Raw genomic sequence first — 21,092 nt, 5'->3', positions numbered from 1 at the left:
GTTTCCCCAACGGGGTACTTAGCTTTGAGAAGAAGTCAGTCTTCGGACTGAAGCATGAAAAAATATCAGGAGTCAGCAGACCAGCACTTGCGAACTGCTTTCACCGCATGGCAAGAAAGACTGGAGAACATGGCGTCGGCTGGCAGCTTTGTACTCCTGGTGCTCTGACGTCAGGGAGCATGACTGAACAGCCGACGCCGGACCCAGACGTTGGGATTCTGGCCAACCGAGGACTGCCTGCCGGCAGGAAGAACCCTACAGTGATGACTGCAACAGTGAAACACGATGAACATCAGCAGCCTAATGAACAGACAAAAGCTATCTGGAAAATTTCGTCTTTGTGACCTGTGGAAGGAACACCTGAGGAACTAGTAAGCTTTTCCATGGCAAATGCCAAGAATGAATCCTGAAAGCTGGGTGAAAATTTCAGCACCAGCTGTTAAGCATAAAACAGAACTTTCATTGTTAACACCACCATGACAAGGACAACACACACTTGCCTGAGTATATAAAATATAAATCATAAAACATTTAACAAAAAAAGGTAGAAGAAACACTAGAAAAACAAAGTTTACACTAAAAGTAATAAAAGTAGCATTTAAACTGACAGAAATGTTATGCGACAGTCCAAACAATAGTAAATTCCTGTAAAACATAATCCACTCCAGTTACAAAAGTAGTTTGTTACAGAAATGCTAGCCAATCACCAATCCTCAAAAGTCCACAAGAGATCTCTTCGGTGGTAGGAAAGCTGTAAAAGGCTTAGAGTGCCCAGACTGATGACTTTCTCCAGCTATGCTCAAGCTGTCAATGGTCTGCATGTATGGAAGAGGCCCTTAAGCTTTGGAAGCTGTCTAGCTGTTAAGTCCATGATGCAGCAGTGATCTAATCAGACGGCACTCTCTGCTAATGTACAACACTTGTGTAATCCCTTTCACTGGGCTCTTTTGTTCTCAATTATGTGAGAAAAGCAATTCAAGTTATAAAAAAAAATTAATATAATCAGTAAAAAATACACTTGTGTTATAATCAATACTTTATTTTGAAACTGGAAGCAAATTTTGGACAGAATGAAATGACAGCTCTGTAAGAGCAGATCTCGCAGTACAATGTAAAAATAGTGTCATCTCTTCTGGGATGAAACATTAAGTTCAAGCACAATTTCAGATATAACCAGTCAGACTTGTGAGACAATGTTAACTGGAAAAAAAATGTGACATATCATCCAACCAAGCCAAATTCTAAAACAGAAAAATACAGTTGTATGATTTGAGTTTCTTTGCCCAGCAAAAGGAGAGAAAAGTGCTCCTGGATGCAAGACACAGTCTAGATATGCAACTTAAATGTAAGACCTAGGCAGGAGGGAGAGTGGGTGGCTTCCCTTGGGGATAAAGGCTTTAGGTGGTTCAGGTGAGATGAAGTACTAAAACTGACTTCTCAACATCCTTCCCTTCTAGAGACATCTAATCACTCCTAAGCATAGGAATGATAAGTCACAAAGTAGACATTTCAATTGCTCTCAGTTTTATGCTACCAGGGATATTATATATATATATATATATATATATATATACACATACATACACACACACACATTTACACATGTACATATACACACGCAGAGCTATACTGACAGAGGGCAACCTCTCCAAACTCCCTCCAACCACCTATCTCTTTTGTGTACATACAAAGTACAAAAATTCACCTTACGTCTCAGCCTTAGCCTTAGGAACTGTTACAAGCAACACACCTCCACCTGCTTTATCTGGCTAAACATGATCAGTCCAGTTCACATTTAGTTGCTGAACAAGCTCAAGTAGAAGTGCAAATAATTTAACATTACATTTCATGAGTTGCACAAATGAAATTCTGTTACTTCCTACATCCCAACACATCATGAACTTTTAATTCTACTGCTTTAAGCTATCAACCTCCTTATTTACATGACCATTCTCTTCAACAGACAACTCTAAATCAGTTTTTTATGCTGATAATTCATAAATATATGCTCTTTCTCCACTGCTGAAACATCTTAAAATAATGAACTATGAAGGAGTTTCAGTACAAATGCTAGCAACACCTTAAAAGGGTACCGGCCATACAACCAAGCCTTACACAAAGAAATGCACACACCCCAGTAAAGCAGTGCAATATGACAGGTACAATTAAATCATAATTTCCTAATATTGTGCTTCACTTAGTAGTCTTACATTCATTCAGCTGATGAACAGTTTAGATCATATGAACAAACAGGATATATTAAAATTATCAACCATGCATGCATGGACACAGAAGGAAACTATTTAAAAGACACAAAACAACTGCCACAGATAACAGCAGAACTGCTGCATACTTAACCTCAAACAAGGAATGTAATCTTGCTGCCCCCCCCCCCCCCCACACACACACAGCCAAGTCCCTGTTAAACAGAAACACACTGTATTTTTTAACATAAAACATCATTTTTGTACTCTTAAGTACAGTATGTGTTCACAAAATGACAACAATAGTGACAAAAGTCATATTCCTTGCAAACATACTGCAATCAGATACAATAAACAGTTGTGGGTAAAATGGGCTGAGGCCAAGAAAAATTCATATAAACAGTACACAGACAGTTCATGATTTCACCTTTAAAAACACAATGCATTAAAACCACAGTGCTTACTGCCTGATCTAAAACAGAAGGTGATGCTTCCTTTACACGTATGTTATGTTTTCACAGAACCTCAAACATGAGACTATGATATAAAATAGACTTATTGCTGCTTAGTAATTGGAAAATGGCTCAATGTGGCAGAAGCAGATTTCCTGCATATAAGAAAACCAAATACGTACCCTGTCAGTTTCAAAGAGAAGTACATTCACACTCGTGTATGGCATGATCAGCATCAGTTGTAATTAGGATTAAACATACCAGCACAGCAATTTTCAATTTTTCAATTAGTTACATCAAAACCATTTTCATGCCACACATTTAACGTGTGCACTCACTCTTCCTTTGACCTAAAGGATGGTGTAGTCATTAGGGTTTCATGAACATGGCATACAATGGAAAATTCAAGCTTTCAGTCAAGAACATTATATACCAACCCCAGAATATAGTATTTCCTGTTGAATAAGTGCAAAAGGTATAAAAGAATGTATACCAAAGCATGCACTGAAAACGCATCATCAGTGAACTGCAGTAAAATAGATTATGGCAACTTAAGGAGCATGTGGCAGTCATTTGACTAAGTGAAGGTGGCGTACAAAATTACTGCATTTTGCTCTAACTGTAAATACAAATCTACAGCCAGATAGGTACAAAAATGGCAACAGGTTAAAACATAAATGTCACTACGGGTGGTGATATACAAACAACTGCTTTTAAACATTACAGCGGCCCTTCTGTTTTTCTACAGAAGACTAGAAGAAACCTTCTGTGTTGGTTTATTAACTCCCACATCTAAAGCAAACAGATGTCATCTTCTAAGAACTACTTAAGACAATATTGTAAACTCAAGGAGGAGGCCTTTTCCTGTAGCATACAGTAGTAGTTACAAGTTACTCAATATTCATTATGAAAAAATGACAAACGCTACATGACTTGTACCAGAAATTACAAAAACCTGAAGGCTCCTTGATTGTGATCCTCTTCTGCGCAGATTTGACCATCACTTCCTTAAATCAAAAACATTACTGATACACCAATCAAATGTTTTACTTAGGCTATTTAACTCCAGACCGCTACAAACTGTGCAGCTATGTATTACATGCTCTGAGAAAAGACGTCTGAACTAGTTCAGTGAATGAAAATTCATCTGCAGGCACACTGCACAATATAAGACTATAAACTTAAGATTGCAAGTGGGCTTGCAAAAACATTTACGGAATGCATACTGGACAGGACCACCAATCACAACATTTACAACATTTGACTAGTGGCTCTAAACACACTTCTCTACTGTATTTTCATTAAACCCTGCAGATAGTGTGTTTACTGCTGAAATGTTCAAGAGAGCAGGTAAAAAAGTATTTCTAGGGCAATTCAGCAGTGAGCTCCCCTTACATTAGATTGGTGAGGTTATTTGAAGTCCCTTTGTTTTTCTTTTTTTTCCCTCACTTCTAAAAACAGAGAATTTGATTACAAAATGGCTTTCTGAACAATTTTTAAATATGCCGAAACAGCACTACATCTTCAATTACAAGAAATACTTGAAGTAGTATTAAAAACGTACTACTTTTCCTTTTGGCAACAGATTAAAAAAAATTAGGAATGATGTGGTACTGGACCATACTTACAAAACCTGGGCACATTACAAGTCAAATTTTTTACATCTCTCAAAAATTAAACTGACAAAAATACTATGGAACAAGACATTATCACTTTAAAAATGTATGAAAAAACTGCAATAAAAAACAGCAATTCATTTTATTACAATGGATTAGTCACTTAGCAAGAATATAAAGTTTATACTGGAATGTTACACTGGTGTACAACTGCCAAGGAAGAATGCTGTGTTCACGAGTAACAGTAGGACTTTGCGACTCTTAGAAGGTCGAGGGAATCAAAGTACATTTGCACCAATCCAGTATTCAAATTGAAATCTTAGACATCTGTTCTTCCAGCTTGGAAATTCTCTTTTCTTGACATCTGACTACCTCTTTCAAGGATTTGAGCTCATTCAAAATTTCATCCAATTTGGATTCACTATGCTGAAGGAAGAAAATTAAATGAAAAATACTGAATCAGTGAAATGCCACTGCGTGCTTTATGTCATTTAAAATAAACAAAGACTTGCTGTTAACATTTTCACATAATGTTTTATCATAAATACAACCAATTTCTGTACTTAGCTGAACCTTTACACCTTTTTTGTTCACCACCTCCTCTGATTATACATTCAATCTAATTCAAGACCTAAAGGAAGCCCACAGCAGCATATTTTGGTGCTCTGTGAGCATAAGGCAGAAAAACTAATCTTGAAGATCTGTTGTAGGGCACACACACACACACACCTATAAGCAATCTGAAAGATTGCCAATTCACCCTCTATTATATCGTTGAGGGACAGTTGTAGTTTGGACAGTAACTTAATTGGCAACCATCTTAAAACCAAAAATGGCTTTGGCTCTAGCCAGAGACCAAATACTTGTCTGTGTATTATGTAATATAGCTTCTTTGGTCCATTTTCTACACAATACGTAGCAAAACATTCTACTGGCACCCTTGCTGCCATTGCTACACATATACACGAGTATTATTTCACTGCAGCAGAGTGATGTTAAACACAGCTGCTTAAATAAAAAGTTATGTACTCACCATAACATTCCATGTTTGTAGTCCATCTCACCCTTCATTCTTACATATGGGCTTGGAGCCGATCCTTGGCTCCGACTAGGCCGATTACAAAGCTCAAAGTCTCTCAGTTGGCTCGCAGCAAGGTAGGTATCCCATAGTGCTTTAGTAAGAATCCCCAGATCTTGTTTGCTGCTGTCTAAAAAAGTGATAGAAAGTATTTCCACAAGGAACAACAAAGATGAAAGGTCTCCACCCTACAGAAGATAAATATGATCTTGTCTCCAGAACCTCCAAGGATACATGGACAGGGATAGGTGGGTGGGATCGTAAGAATGAAGGGCGAGATGGACTACAAACATGGAACGTTATGGTGAGTACATAACTTCTTTATGTTCTGTAGTCCTATCTCGCCTTCATTCTTACATATGGGACAGCGTCCTTAGCACCTTTTTCTCGGGTGGCTCATGGGAATATACTCCTAAGAACCATGGAACCAAAGGAGGCTCTACCCCCTAGAGGCCAAATCCAATTTTTAATGAGTAATAAAGGTATGAGGGGTAGCCCAAGTTGCTGTTGCACATATACTGTCAATTGGGACTCTGGCTTGAAAAGTATCAGATGTGGATACAAATCTGGTAGAATGAGCTTTAATTTTAAAATGGAGTTCCTTGCCATTGGAAGAGTAAATAAACGAAATACAATTTGACATCCAATTTGATAATGTAATCTTAGACAGTGGCATACCTCTTCTTGTCTCAGAAAAAGATACAAACAATTGGTCTGATCTTCTAAGCTCCTTGGTTCTATGTAGATAGAACCTTAACTGTGAACATCAAGTTGATGAAACTTATATCCTGCACTGTTTGAATGATTAGGAAAAAAGAAGTACAGTTTTTTACCTACCATAAATGTAGATGTTCGAGTGTTCAGACTGCTGCAGTCATCACACTTGCGTTATCCTGTCGTCAGGCAGTCCCGCAGTCGGCCTGAGTTCCAAAGTCTTGGTCCGGCATCGGTTGTGGTTGCTTCTTCCCTGACGTCAGTGTGACAGGGGTATAAAAGAGGCAGCCAACGCCATTTTCTTCAGTTGTTCTTGCCCCAGATGTCAGGTGCCCCCCAAATAGGAAGGCAATACATAATCCTAAGTAAAATACATGAGTAAGAAACAATAGCTACAGCTGTTAGCAAATACACCATATAGAAATGCATCATATAAATTGTATAGAAAAGGAAGGTTTAGATAAAACCCAGGTAAGAAGAAGGGATGGTGGGAGGGTAACCTGGACTGCAGCAGTGTGAACACTCGAACATCTACATTTATGGTAGGTACAAAACTGTACTATGTTCATCGTGTTACACTGCTGCAGTCATCACACTTGGGTTGAATCCCAAAGCTAAGGCTGGGCGGTTGGTACTAAACAGGGTTTGGAGAAGCTAGTAGGCCTTGCAGCACTGCAGTGGCAAAACCAGCTCTGATTTTTGAGTATAGAGGTAAGTGGCAATGCTTGGTGAAGGTGTGCACTGAACTCCAAGTAGCAGCCTCCAAAATATCCTTGGTTGGCACCCTTCTGAGGAAGGCTGTCGATGTTGCTGTAGCCCTGGTGGAATGGGGCCTAATGTTACCAGGCACAGGTTTTCCATGGTGTGTGTAACAGAAACGGATACAATATCCAATCCATTTAGAAATGGTCTGTTTTGAGATAGCCTTTCCTTGTGATCCTGCAGTATAGGATACAAAGAGGTTGGTCAGATTTTCTGAAAACCTTAGTTTTATCCAAGTAGAAACGTAATTGCCTGTGAATGTCCAAAGAGTGCTGGAGCCTTTCCCCTTTATTCTGGGGGTTTGGATAAAAGGTGGGTAAATGAATGGTTTGGTTTAGAGCCACACTGGATACCACCTTTGGCATAAAGAAAGGGTAAGTTCATAAAGAAACTCTGTCCCGATGAAAAACAATAAAAGGCTCCACTGCCATTAGGGCCTGTAGCTCTGAGACTCTTCGTGCTGAAGTTATTGCTAGCAACAGGGCAGTTTTCCAGGATACAAATTGTAAATCAGCTGAAAAGGCTGGTTCGAAGGGTGTGGTAGTGTTAGTTTTTCCAAAACAAAATTGAGGTCCCAAGTTGGTGTTGGTGCTCTCCGGGGCAGTCTTATGTTCTTTGCCCCCCTGAGGTATTGTCTTAGTAATGGATGTGAAAATATAGGAGGATCTGTGTGGTAATGAGCTGAAATAGCTGAAGCGTGGATCTTAATGGATGAAAAAGAAAGGCCTTTGTGCAACATCTCAGTTAAATATTGTAGAATCTGAGGAATATTTGGGACTAGAGGATTTTGGCCTTTAGCCTGATTCCAGGCGCAAAATCTTTTCCATTTGTCTGAGTAGGTTTTCCTGGTGCTGGGTCTCCTGGCTTCCAGAATGACATCCATTAACAGCTTTAGAGGGAGGTGTTGACTGATTGTTTAGGTAATCTGCCATGCAGCCAGATTTAAAGTCTTGAGCTGGCTGTGTAGAATCTGATTGTTTTGCTGAGTCAGCAGGTAAGGAGTTTGAGGTAAAATCCATGGAAGTCCTTCAGCCATGTTCCTTAGTATTGGATATCGGTGCTGGCGTGGCCTTTCTGGGGCAATGAGTACCATTTGTGGCCTCTTTAATCTGGCTTTCAGTAGCACCTCTGTCAGAAGGGGCAGTGGCGGAAAGGCATACACCGTCAATGTTTTCCAGCTGAATGAGATGGCGTCCACTTTCCAAGCTTGTGAGTGGTATGTCCTTGTGCAAAATTTCCGTAGTTGGTAGTTTTGGGGGGAGGCAAAAAGATCTATGTCTGGGCTCCCCCATTTTTGAGTTATCATTGTGAATACTTGTGGATCTAGTTTCCACTCGTGATGATCCATGATATTTCTGCTTAGTTCGTCTGCCAATGTATTTTCTTTTCCTGGCAGGAATTGTGCTTGTAATTACCCAGTTAGAAAATGAATGAACAAATAAACATATCAGCACTTGATATATAACATATATTAACAGAAAAAAAATAAGCAACCCAAAAGAAATGAAGAAGCAGTACAAAAGTCTAGCTTTTCATTTTCATTATAGAAATTCAGGCTACTGGTAAACAAAAAGCTTTTTAAAACAATGCACACAAGACGATCATTAGAAAAGCTTACATGTGTGAGGTAATCACTATAAAAAAGATATTTCCAAGCAGCAGGTCCAACAAATATATGAGGAATCTGCTGTCTGAATGACACCAGCTCTGGCCAGATTTTTTGCAAGCCACTGGCTATCCCTCTATGTGCAAGAATTTCTTTCCATTCAGCATCTTTATGTTCCACAAGGTCTTCATAAACAAAGAGTAAGTAGTTCAGATGTACAGGATATGAAATGGGATGAAGTAACGGCCAGATAAACTGAAACAAAAATTAAGAAAAGCTTCTAATTGGAAACCTCTGGCCCAGATGTTGTACCTAACTTCTGGCTGAAATTATTAACATCTTTACACAAAGATTTAGCCCAGAGTAAGAATTAGGGAAAACAATAGTCCTGAAGAGTGAACCTGCAAACCATCCTAAAAACTACACAATAACTTGCCTTCTAATGATGTACAAACTATACAATGGAATTTATGCAGACAGTAGTCATTTATAAAAAAGTCAATCATAGCAGCAGAACAAAAGGGAGACAAAAAGTCATACTGAAGAAAGGATCATTTGTTGCCAAATAAAGTCATAATAAGAGAATTGCAAAAAGGAGAATAATTCAAGTATGGAATGGACAGATTACAAAAAAAAAAAAAAAAATCTGACAGCATCCTACATTCATTGATACAAGGAGTGCTTACAGATGTATAAAATACATCCTACATGGATCAGTCGCATTACACTAACCATGAAAGACTGGCAAACCACTCTGCAGTTAAGCCATGACAAAGGGCATTATTCCAAGAATAAAAAATTCAAACGGGGTATTCCAGTGTGAAACTCGGTCACTGCTGCTTTGTCTTGTTCTTAACCCATTAAACTGTGTACTTAAAAGATTACGCCATGGTTACAATTTAGCTCTCAGAAAACAATCCTGCTTAAAAGACTTATCTGCTTTTTGTGGATGACTTAAAACTGCATAGTTCATTAGATAAGGAGTTGAAAGCACGACTGCAAGTGATTAAAACTTTCTCAGATGATATAAGAATGTAATATGGTCTTGCAATGAAGTTGCAGTATCAAGAAAATATCAGTCTGTGATAGGAATGTGATATAAAGGAACTTGAGCAGGAGGGCGGGTATAAATATTTGGGAACTGATGAATAACTGGCAACAAGACATGAACAAATATGTGTATAAAAGTCATTGAGGAATAGTTCAGAAGACTACAACTAATATTGAGAACAGCTGTGACATCTCAGAATATAATCCAAGCTGTAAACCAATGAGTTTTGGTGACTGACTGACCCCAAAACATATTGAATCAGTTGGACAGGAAAACAAAAATATGTTTCACGTTTATTAAATTACATATTTATTTATTTTATTTCCAGTTTGATGACCGGGGAGGTCTACTGGGCTCAAGGAGCCCGTTTTCAGTGGAGGCCCGGGGAGAAAAGCTCAACATTGGATACAAGTAAATCAAACATAATTATATAAAAACAAATGTAGAATTATATAATGAGATGTAGCAAATTACAAATGCAAAAATAAACACTCTTCATGACATACATACATAGTTGATTAGAGAGCCATTTGCACAGCATGTAGTTGAATTGAGGCAGCAGAAATAGTATGAACAAAATGCTAAATACCATCAAATTGTAACTCTTATGTTAGTAGTTGCAAAGACTGAATATTTGAAAGATAGTAGTAAGATGGGTTTGTAAAATGTGTGGGAAATAAAGGTGGAGAGTACAAAGTGTACTATGTACACATTCAAGATTGTGGTGAAAGAAGAGAGACAGTTGAGCAGTAGAGAAGGAGGCAGTAGTTTAGTAAAAATAGATTCTGGTGTAGGCAGAGAAAGGCAGATGTACAGTGGAGAAAGAGGCAATTATTTAGTAGCAAAAGTGGAGTACACACATGGTAGAGATGATTATCGTAGCATCACCTCTAAGTATCAACTTTATATGTAGGTAGAAGAGAGATATAAATATATAAAAATTAGTGTATACCCAGACTGTATGTATTCCTCACTCTGAAGGATTTATGGGTCTCCTCAAAACTGATTACATGTATAGACCTGCAGTTGTGAGTCTGCATACAAATCTGCTGACCTCACCAGATGCAAACATAGTTAATGTTTTAAAATAAGAGGAGAGGATAACTAAAATAACCTTGCTGCTTAGTTTTAGCAGGAGCATCCTGATGTCAAGTGGAAATGAAAATTAAACCAGAAGTAAACAAAACTCAGAAAGCAACTGAATGTGCTAAAAACAAAAGAGAATATAAGGGGAAGGGTCAAATAAGGAAATAAATATGCAACCTACTCCAAAAAGCTATATTTTCTTCTGTTGTTTACTATGCTTCTTCTGAATATGCAATAAGTCTGCTTGTTAATACTTACTTACTTGATGTATATACGTACTAAATGTAGACTAATAGTCACTGATTTTGCTTTTTAAGACTTACTGCTGTATATGTGCAACAATCTGGAGCTTTTCTCCCCAGGTCTCCGCTGAAAATAGACCTGTGTCCTATCGGACTTTCCCGGTTAACAAATGAAAAATAAATAAATAATACATAAATAAATAAAAGTCAGAGTGGCGAGTATACAGATCTCCTGGAACACCCTCAGGTCGATAATTATTTGATGTAGGATTGCTTAAGAAGAGTCGAGTTGAAACCAAAAGATGAGAAGTTAATAATGTCAGCCCAGGATAATGGACTATGTACACATTGGTTTGCAAAGTCCATTGAACATATGGGAGAAACAGAAAAATGTAGAGTCTATAAAAAAGAACTGGAAACAGATGCATCCTGCTGGGTGTAATGCAGTCATGGCTGAGGGCCTGTACACTGAAAGGTACAATAATGGGTCAAGACTGCTGCATCAGGGATTATGCAAACACTACAATACAGAAGTAGCTGAGAAGCATTGGAAATGTGAACCACAAAGCATTACAGAGAATGATGAAGTGTACATCACATGGGATCAACCATTACCAAAAGTTAAAAAAATAGATGTGAGAAAACCAGATACAGTAGTCCATGAAAAAACACAAAAGCACTGATCATTGAAATTGCCATATCTAGTGATTACAGTCTTACATACAGAGCGATACAAAGTCATAAAATATGATTTGCAGAAAGAAATAAGAGCAATGTAGATGGCACATACCCTTAGTGTTCCAGCAGTTGTAGGAGCAATTGGTCTAATAAAAAAATAATCTACAGTTGTACTTCCATATGCTGCCAAGTACATGAAACTCTGTATGAATTGCAGGAGTTAAATCTGGGCACATTGCTGGTAGTGCAAAGAGCACCTCTGGGTAACATCAAAGACTGAAACAGTACTAATTTAATGAACTTTAATTAAACCCTGACTTAGGAATTGGGTTCATTTCTGTCAAGGTATCAGAAACACAAAACGCTTGGAGAAATTAAAACTGCAAGAAAGTACATAAATCCATTCTATTTTCTAGTATTGTGGGAGTATATGTACCCGCCTCCTCCTCTAATGCTTTCCACTGTTTTTCCAACAGACTGCCCTTACAGGAAAGCATAGCTGCAGTTCCACCGAAAACAACACCAAGTGTAAAGCTACTGTAAAGGTATAGCAAAATAAGTGCTTGGAGGCAGAATGCAAATCTTGGGAAAGAATCAGCTAAACAATGTTACCTTTGCTGCTATGAAGGCATCAAGTTACAGGACTTGTCAAGGTGCTCCTATTCAACCACCTGCAACCTACGTTGCGAAAGCAACATACAAAAATACAGATTCTAATAGCCAAGAAATGAGAAGGAAGGAGGAGTACAGAAAGGTCTACTGAGGCAAGTACTCACTATTTGATGATATCCTCCTATAATGAGTACCTCATACATGTGTAACATCTCCTGCACACAAAGACCTTGCTGTAGTACTAATGATGTAAGGGCAGACTGTAAAGCAGTTCACAGCCTTGGAAGGGGGGATCACTGCAAATCTACTGCATACTCAGCATCAGCAGTCCAGTTATTAATGTTTAGGGATGTTATGGACAGTACTCCAAGTGACTGCCTCACAAATACTCTGAGCAGGCACGTTCATGAAAAAGGCTGTTGTAAAAACTGTCCTGATGGTGTCAGCCTAGTCCTTTTATGAGAGAACCTTCCCATGTATGTTACAATAGAAGGTACTGCAGTTAGCTAACAAACTGGATAGGGTACGCTATTTCATAGAGTCATACACAAATACTAGACACTGCCCTGAAGAGCCATTTTAAGCCTAGACAATAATCTGAAGTCAGAATCAAACCCTGCACCTGTGTCTGTGAGGTGAAAATTTTTAGCACTATGCCAAACCCATCCACAAGTAAGTGGATTTGTTGAAGGATTCCCTTTAACCACCACCAAAACCAGAAATATTGAGTTTATGTACTTACCTTAACATTCCATCTCTGTTCATTTTCATTCTTCCTCAACCATTTGGTTCGGATCCGATCCTCGGATCCAACTAGGCCAATACTATAGGTTGTGGCCAACTCTTGAGCGCCTCCTCACCCATAATGCATCAACCATTAACATACCTCAGATCTTGTTTGCTAACCGACAAACAGTAACTATCTGACTAATGCTCCTAAAAAAGGAAACCAACATCTGGAGCTCCATAGAAGACCAAGTGGTGTCTTAATAGCATCTCATTCTTCCAGAAGTCCATGATGTCAAAGTTTGGGGTTGGTGGGTGGGAAGTTTATTAAGAATGAAAATGGACAAAACAGACAGAACATTATCGTAAGTACATAACTTTTTTATCTGATGATGTCAATTTTCATTCATTCCTCAACCATTTGGGACAGAGTCCCCAGCTACCTTATGAGCATGGTTGAACCAAAGGCTGCGCCCCCCCCCCCAACCCCGAGACCAGCTCCAATTTGTAGTGAGTAATAATGGTATGAGGATTAGCCCGTGTTAGCTGCATGCATGTCATCCATAGAACGGGTTGGATAAAAATATTGAAGAGGTTTGCCATAGATCTTGTAGAGTGAACTTTTAAAGGTCTTGGTGGAATGCCTAATTTATTGTACACAAAGGCTATGCAGTCTGTAATCCATCTTATTAATGTCACTTTTGTGACAGACTTTCCCAATTTGTTGTCTGCAAAAGATATTAACAATTGATCAGATTTTTTAATGTCTTTTGTGTAAGCAGAAATGCAACTCTCTATGCACATTTAGCAAATGCAACATGTATTTACCTTTGTTTTTGAATTTGGGGAAGAAGATGGACAAGTTAATAGATTGACTGAGACTGAATTCTGGCACTACCTTAGGAAAGAAGGATTGATTCTTAATGTCATCTATCCTAAAACAAGTAAGGAGATTTTTAGAGGAAAACGCTTGGAGTTCTTAAATTTTCCTGTCAGAGGTAATAGCCACTAGAAATAAAGTCTTAGAGGTCAAAAATTTAAGATCACATTTTTCAGTTGGTGCAAAGGGAGAATGGATAATATGGTTCAAATCCCATGGAGGAGTAGCAACTTTATAAGGTGGCCTAAGTAAAACAGTACCTCTTAGAAACACCTTGCCAAAGAAGAACTTTCAACTCCTAAATTAAATATAGAGATTGCTGCTAACTGAACTTTAATGGTAGAGGAGCTAGTGACCTCATTAAAAACTTTCTGCTAAAAATTCTAGTACACTCTGTGTAGGGGATGAAAAAGGATCAATACTTTTTATCCACCCAACAAACAAACCTCTTCCACTTACTCTTGTAGATTTTTCTAGTGGAAGCTTTATGGGAAGACAAACATATATAACGGACAGGGAAAGGAGAGCATAGGTTGTCTGGCTATTAAAGGAAGTGGAGAAACCACACTGTCAGCTTTAGGTTTGAGATATCTGGGTGAACCATGCCCATCAGGTGAGACAGGATGTCTGGAATTGGATCCAGAATCCAAGGTGGGTAAATTAGATGAGGCCAAAGGTTGGGGAACTAAACTTGTTGAGACCAGTAAGCCTTTGCTCTTCAATCTTGCAGCTTTATATAGGAATTTGTGAATCAATGGGGTTGGTGGATAAACACAGAAAAGACCAAAAGGCTAATTGTGGAGCAGTGTTGTCCCTGAATAATTCCTCTACTGGGGGGATTAGGGCAAAGAAGCTGCTGCATTTGTTGTTTAGGGGAGACGCAAAAAGACTGCAGCAAGGCTGGTCCCACTGATGGAAAATTACCTCCATCATTTATTTTTTTATTGAGACACACTCGTGAGGTAGAAGAATGTACCTGCTCAATTTGTCTGCTATCACATTGGACTTCCCCGGAATGTGTGCTATTAGAAAGCAACTGGATGAAATTGCCCATTGCCACACTCTGAGTGATTCTCAACACAAGGAATAAGACCTGGTTCCTCTTTGTTGATGTATGAAACTAGTGACATGTAGTCCATTTGGATTGCAACTGTTCCCAGAGGTACATCATCCTGAAAATCTTGTAACACTAAAAGCACTGCTCTTATGTCCAGGACATTCGTATGCAAATTTGCTTCTTTGGGGGACCAAGTGCCTTGGACCATTTTCCCCAGGAAGTGCCTCCCCCATATGGGAAGCATCCCTGGTTACTATGGGTTTGGGTTGAGGGAGAATAAACAGATGACCCTGTAAACGTTGGTCTGACCTTGTCTACCACCAAAGGTAATTCTTTCATGTCTGTGTGATCCTTATTTGAACTGACATCTTCTAACAAAGATTTGACCACTGGGATACTAGCATCCACTGAAGAATTCTTATATGATATCTCTCCAAGGGAACAAGAATTATGGCTGCTGACGTTGACCCCAAGGCTTGAAGAATTAGTAGAGCTGAAATTTTGGTGTGAATAATTTTTGCAACTTGGAATCTTAAAAGTTTGAACTCTGTTTAAGGGAAGTGAAGTTGTCGCAAATACTGTACTAAAATGTGCTCCTATTAATTCCAGTGCTTGTGATGGATGCAAATGAGCTCTACTGTAAGTGTACTGTGATCCCCGGAAGGAGTACCTGGTTTCTTGCCATTACGAGTATATGCCCGGTAGGGGTTGTAATGAGCCAGTCTAAATATAGATACCCTGAATTCCTGCAGTCTCAAGTGAGCTGCCACCTCTGCCATGCATTTGGTTAACACCTCGGAGGCTGTGGTGAGACCAAAGGGCAAAGCTGTGAATTGGTAAAGACTGGCTCCCAGCTGGAAGCGTAAAAACCTTCTGGACTGCCTGTTCAATTTTATGTGACAGTACGCGTCTTGGATGGTCTATTGAGCACATCCACTTGTCCTTGCCTAGAAAGGGCAGTATGGACTGAACTGTGACCACCCGAAACATTGAGTGGCCAACTAAAGTTGCCAAGATCCAAAATTAGTCTACAGTCCCTGTTTTCTTAGGCACTAAAAATAATCTTGAGCAAGTTCGGGATTTTATCTGATCTGGTACAACCTCTTGGATGACTTTTTTTCTAGCACCTTTTGTACTTGAATTGCTGCTTCCTTCCTCTGACTGGGTGGAACGTCGGGATTTTTTAAAGAGAGTTGGGGGTGGAAGGGAAAGGGGAATTATGTAACCAGTGGAAATAATCCCCAGGCCCAGGTGTCTTCTGTGATATCTAGCCAGGCTCTCTGATGCAGGGATAAGCAACCCCTGATGGCCTCCAGAGGTGGACAATTGGGCCTCCTTTCAGAAGTGCTGGTAGAGCCTGAGAAAGTGCCTCTACACCCCTGGTTTTATGGGCCACCTCAGTCACGTGGGCAGAGTCTTCTATTAGTGTTCCCCCATCTGCATCTGGGGCAACCATCTCCACATGGATCTTGGAAAAGACTCTGGGATTATTTGAACCACATTTTATATCCCTGGCGCTGGTTCCTAGAAAGGGTCCTTTGGGGAGGGGGTCGAAAAATGTACTCCTACAGCAGAGAAAATCTTTCCATCCTTCTCGCACCTGCAGAGTGTATCCTTTACTTTCGGGCCAAACAGGGAAGACCAGTCAAAAGAAGCACTGACGAAAGAAGACCAAAAGGGTTCTGCAAAATCACACAGGTGCATCCAAGGATGTAATGAGATGCTTAAACCCGCTGCCCTTGAGGTACACTCAGCTGCATGACAGATAAGCCTCATGAATGAGTTGGAAATGGATTGAAAAGTTGCTAACTGTGAGGCTACTCTAGCTTGAGCCTCTGCAGCAGTGGACCCTGGAAAAGTATTTGTCAGCTCCTTAATCAAATCTCTGTAATCTTGTAAAGTGCGCCAGGAGCAAAGGTTGCTACAGCATACACATGCTTCCAGAACCAGCCCAATACCCTGGACTCTCTATTAGGAGAATGGATAGCGGAACCTTGTTCCACAAGTTCCTTCTTCATGGCCACCACCATGACTATAGCATCTAGAGGCAGTCTCTTGCTTCAGTGTTCCCCTTCCTGTTAGGGGTGCTAGAATTTGGTCTGGTCTCTTGGGGATGGGTTCAACTACATCAAGTTCCTTTCATGCCCACTGACAGATCAAGTCAATGAGCTCAACAGCTGGCAGAATCACCCAGGAGGTATATGGGCTAAATTCAAATGCCTCCAGAAACACCGATTCCTCTGGGGAAGGATTCTGGGAGGACTAACCACCCAGTTGTTTGAGGATCTCCAGAATGCCTTTAAATGAGATGTCTTTGGGTGGTGATTTGGGGAAACCCTTCCCCTTCATCAAAATCTGTGTCCTCTGTGATAGAGTCTTGTGGGGAATCCAAGTGGCACCTTTTGCACTTCCTCTTCTGGGATAGTTCCTCATTGGGATGCTCTGCGGAAATATCTGGAGAGGGGTCAATACCTTATTTGGTGGCTTGGAGGGTATGGACTAGCTGTCCTTGTGAAGCTGAATGTCAAGGCTCTTGACACAAACACATGGGACGTAGAAAGTAGATCAGAGGGGGGAAAGACCCTCTCTCCTTCCGAAGCAGAGTTTCCACTACTTCAAAGGCAGATTTTCCCAGGAAAAAGGAAGACAATGGAATTGAGAAGCCATGCTTCTGTCCCACTGGCTTCATCTACCCCGAAGGCAATCCACCAGAGGCAAAGGCCAGATCTGAGTTGTCTAGGGCTGAAACTCCAAGGGGCAGAGATGCCTCTGAAAATTTCAGAGTAGACTCTCAACACCTTGGATCCATGTGGGATGCTATGGCTCTGAGAGACTCTCTGCTCTGAACTTGTTGGAGCCAGTGTACTCAAGAGTAAGCTTCAGATCTGAGGACACCAGTACTCTCAGATCTGTACCAGATGGTCAACAAACCCAGATCCAAGGACTCTGCAATGAAATGTCAGACTGGAGAAGGAGCCATTACTGGGGGGTAGGTCTAGCTATGGCTTCTTGACCTGAAGGGGTCATAGCCGGGAGAACCCCCATCTGTATTTACACAGAGAGGAACTTCATCATTCTATTCATGTCTGCTTCCGTGAGACTCCTGGAAGAAAGAGATGAAGCAATGGATGAAGACTTGGACTGCAGTCTCTCGAGGAAGGGAGATGGAAATCTTGAAGGTACAGGTTAAATTGATGGAGAATATCGGACCCTAGGAAGGAGCTTCAGAGCCAAATAACTCTGATCACATGGCATCTTGGATCCAGATGGCTACAAATCCAATCTTGCTTTTTTGACAGGAGGCTCCATGGATGAAGTAGAAGAACCCGATTTCTTTGGGGACTTTTAGGAGCATCCAATGATGTTCTGGAGGGCTGAGCTTCAGATATGGCCTCTGAAAGGGGGAGTAACCCATTCAAAATTAGCTTGTTTCGCCTGGCTGCTAAAACACAATAAAGCTGTTGCATATGTCACAATCAGTATTAAGAAGATCAGGGCCCAAACAATAAACACAAATGTCATGGGCATAATTATAAGGCAACTTATGGCTGCACTTTTTTATATTTTTTAAATCTTTTCTCAGATATTTTGTCTAGTTAATAGAAAAAAAAGATACGTAAAGAAAATACATAAATTTATTATATATATATATATATATATATATATATATATATATATATATATATATATAGATACACACACACACACACATGCAGACTTTTTTCGAGTAAGGAGGAAAAAAATTGAAAAAGGAAAGAAATACCAACAATGGTATTAGAGAATATACAAAAGTGTATAATAGAAAGTTAAAAAGTTTTTAAAGGAAAGAGAATACCAGCAATGGTAACAAGAATACTCAAGTTGTTCTTCTTTCTGCTTTTCCCGGTTAGGGGTCACCACAGGGGAACTCCGGTCTGCTAATGATTGGCAGTAGATTTTTACAGTGCCGAGGTGCCAGCCCGATGCCCAACCTTCAACAGAGGCACGCCCATTCACGCATGTCTTTTGAACGCCACTCGACCATGGGGAGGATATGCAGACTCCAAGTACACAACTAGTAAAGTATTTAGAAAGAAAAAACCTCAAGAAACAAGAAAATATGTCTCTTGTCACTAGAAACTCTTGAGAGCAAGCTGACCACATCTATAAGCGAAAAATGGCAAACAAGATCTGGGATATGTTAGGGATTAGAGCATTATGGGTAGGGAGGAGCTCAAGAGTTTCAGTTGGCCATGAGCTACAGTATCTGCAAAGTCAGATAAGAGGATCTGATCTGAACCCAGTGGTTGAGGAATGAATGAAAACTTGACATCATCTCAATAAATCTTACAATAAAATTAAAATGGGTAGCAAAATTAGCAATGATTCATAAAATCAGCAGAAAGCAAATAAAAGTAAATACGAGGAATAGTAAATGTTATTTCAAATGTCAGAATTAAAATAAGTCTGTAATTTAAACAAATTAAACAAGAAAAGGTGCACAGCTATAGGAAGATTTACTCATAAATGCAATTAGTGCACTAAATACTGTCAAGCTGCCTAACCACACTGCCCTGCTACCCACTACACAACTGTTACTACCTTGGGAAAAAAAACTCAATTAAAAAACACAAGTCTGTAGTAGGGCTACACATGACATCCACATTACTGAGCATAACTCCAAGGCTGCATTACCTCAGGAAAAAAAAAAGAATACATTTACTCCCTTTACTCACATTTACTGAATATACTATGTCTAAGGTTGCATTAATCAACGGTGTGGGGACTTCTGCCACTAGCAAGCATATTTTCTGGGGGGGACAATGTATCCAAATGCATTTTGTGATGATAAAGTGGGCTGTCAGAAAGTGAGGTCAGACAGTTTTGTCAGTGGTAAGCTTACAGATTAAACTTCAAAGACCATCCACATAGAACAGTTATAGGAAAACATGTACATGTGAACAGGGCATAGATGGTAATGAGGAAGCGACATGATTAGCAAGTGAAAGGAGGGAAGAAAATATATACTTGTTGGAATGAAAGAACATAATCACCCAGGATTCAAAGAGATGGTTTAGGAGGACTTTTATGTAGCAAGTGAGATTAGAAATATTTCTGATATCTGGGGCTAGAATGGTTCTACACTTCAGGATCAGTTTTATGAAAAGGTCCTTCAATGGTTAATAGTATGAAAAGAGATCCGAGTAAAATGGTTACACTCAACTACTAATCCCCTCCCCTTGTCTCTCTCTGAGATTTTATGTTAGAGGTGTTGACAATCGATTTGTTCAAGTATCAGAACATTTTACTGAACTTGTCCTAGTTCAGGGTTTCAAATACAGGAAGATGTGAGAGGCACACAACAGATCTGTACAGAAATTTTTTTATGTTTAGGTAGGTTACAAGAAGGCTTTTAATAAAAAAGGGGGGGGGGGGACAATGGAATTATGAATACACCTCTGACAAGGATGAAACAGGTATATCTGACATCCGATGGGTGGTCTTTGTGTCCCCACCTAAAAGAAAGGAAACAAACAAATGATATGTTTTTCTAGCATATTTTGTTCTTAGGCTGTAGCATCTCAGATGGCTTTGAACATCAATGATGTACAAAATTCACTCAATCTTGTTTGGTGGTGTGACACCCCACCATTGGACCAGTAATCAAAGAGGCTCAATCCTCATCACCACTGGCACCAGTGGGGATGTACACTGGGAGGATGACAAGTACACACACAGTATTTCCAGATGCAGCTCACTGCACCAAGTGCAATTTCCCTTAAGAGCACACAGAGACCACGGTCGGTCTGGAGCTGGTTTCTCCCTCTTTCTCCAGATCCCCAATAAGACTCCCCACTGCCACAGCTATACAGTTGAGTCCTTAGCCAGAGTTCCAAGCCAAGACCTCAAACACTCTCTGTCCAACCAGTGCTTAGTGCCCCTGCCCAAGTAGCTGACACACACACTCTTGGAGATTTGTTTCACACACACACGGGAAAGGCTGGCACAGGTTTACTAGCTATGCCCCCTTGTGTCCAGACTATAAGGTAGTTATCAGTGCCACCAGAACCCCTTATCAGCTACATTAAGGCCCCTAACAAATGGTATCCAATCTTACTGTGTAATGTTACTATAGGAGTGGGCCACGTCACCAAATAAATATGCAAGTATTCTCAGAAATTAAATATCTCTATAAAGATCAGCCACAAAGAAAGGTTTAAATATATTTAATAATAAATAATAAAAGAACAAGAAAATACTCAGTATACAGTTACAGTGACATCGAAGTTCAAAACCACAGGAAATATTTAAAACATTACTGCAAGACAGACTCAAAGAATAATATCTA

The 21,092-nt window shown here is 39.7% G+C and overlaps 1 protein-coding gene across 2 annotated transcripts in view; it reads right to left on the bottom strand.

The window, feature by feature from the left end:
* Positions 1–1,023: 1,023 nt before the first annotated feature.
* Positions 1,024–21,092, bottom strand: part of CORO1C (coronin 1C) — a 1,687,220-nt gene continuing 1,667,151 nt past the window's right edge. For both annotated transcript variants that reach the window (XM_044068401.1, XM_044068403.1), the window contains exon 11: positions 1,024–4,698. In XM_044068401.1, coding sequence (XP_043924336.1) covers positions 4,579–4,698 — 120 coding nt within the window. In that variant the 3' untranslated portion in view covers positions 1,024–4,578. The remainder of the gene's footprint in view (positions 4,699–21,092) is intronic.

Source organism: Protopterus annectens, chromosome 4.part0 (genome assembly GCF_019279795.1).
Source record: "Protopterus annectens isolate FY-2018-M chromosome 4.part0, PAN1.0, whole genome shotgun sequence".
NCBI classification, from domain to species: domain Eukaryota; kingdom Metazoa; phylum Chordata; order Ceratodontiformes; family Protopteridae; genus Protopterus; species Protopterus annectens.
The sequence above is the reverse complement of the archived record's forward strand: the minus strand, read 5'-3'. Positions and strand labels throughout refer to the sequence as shown.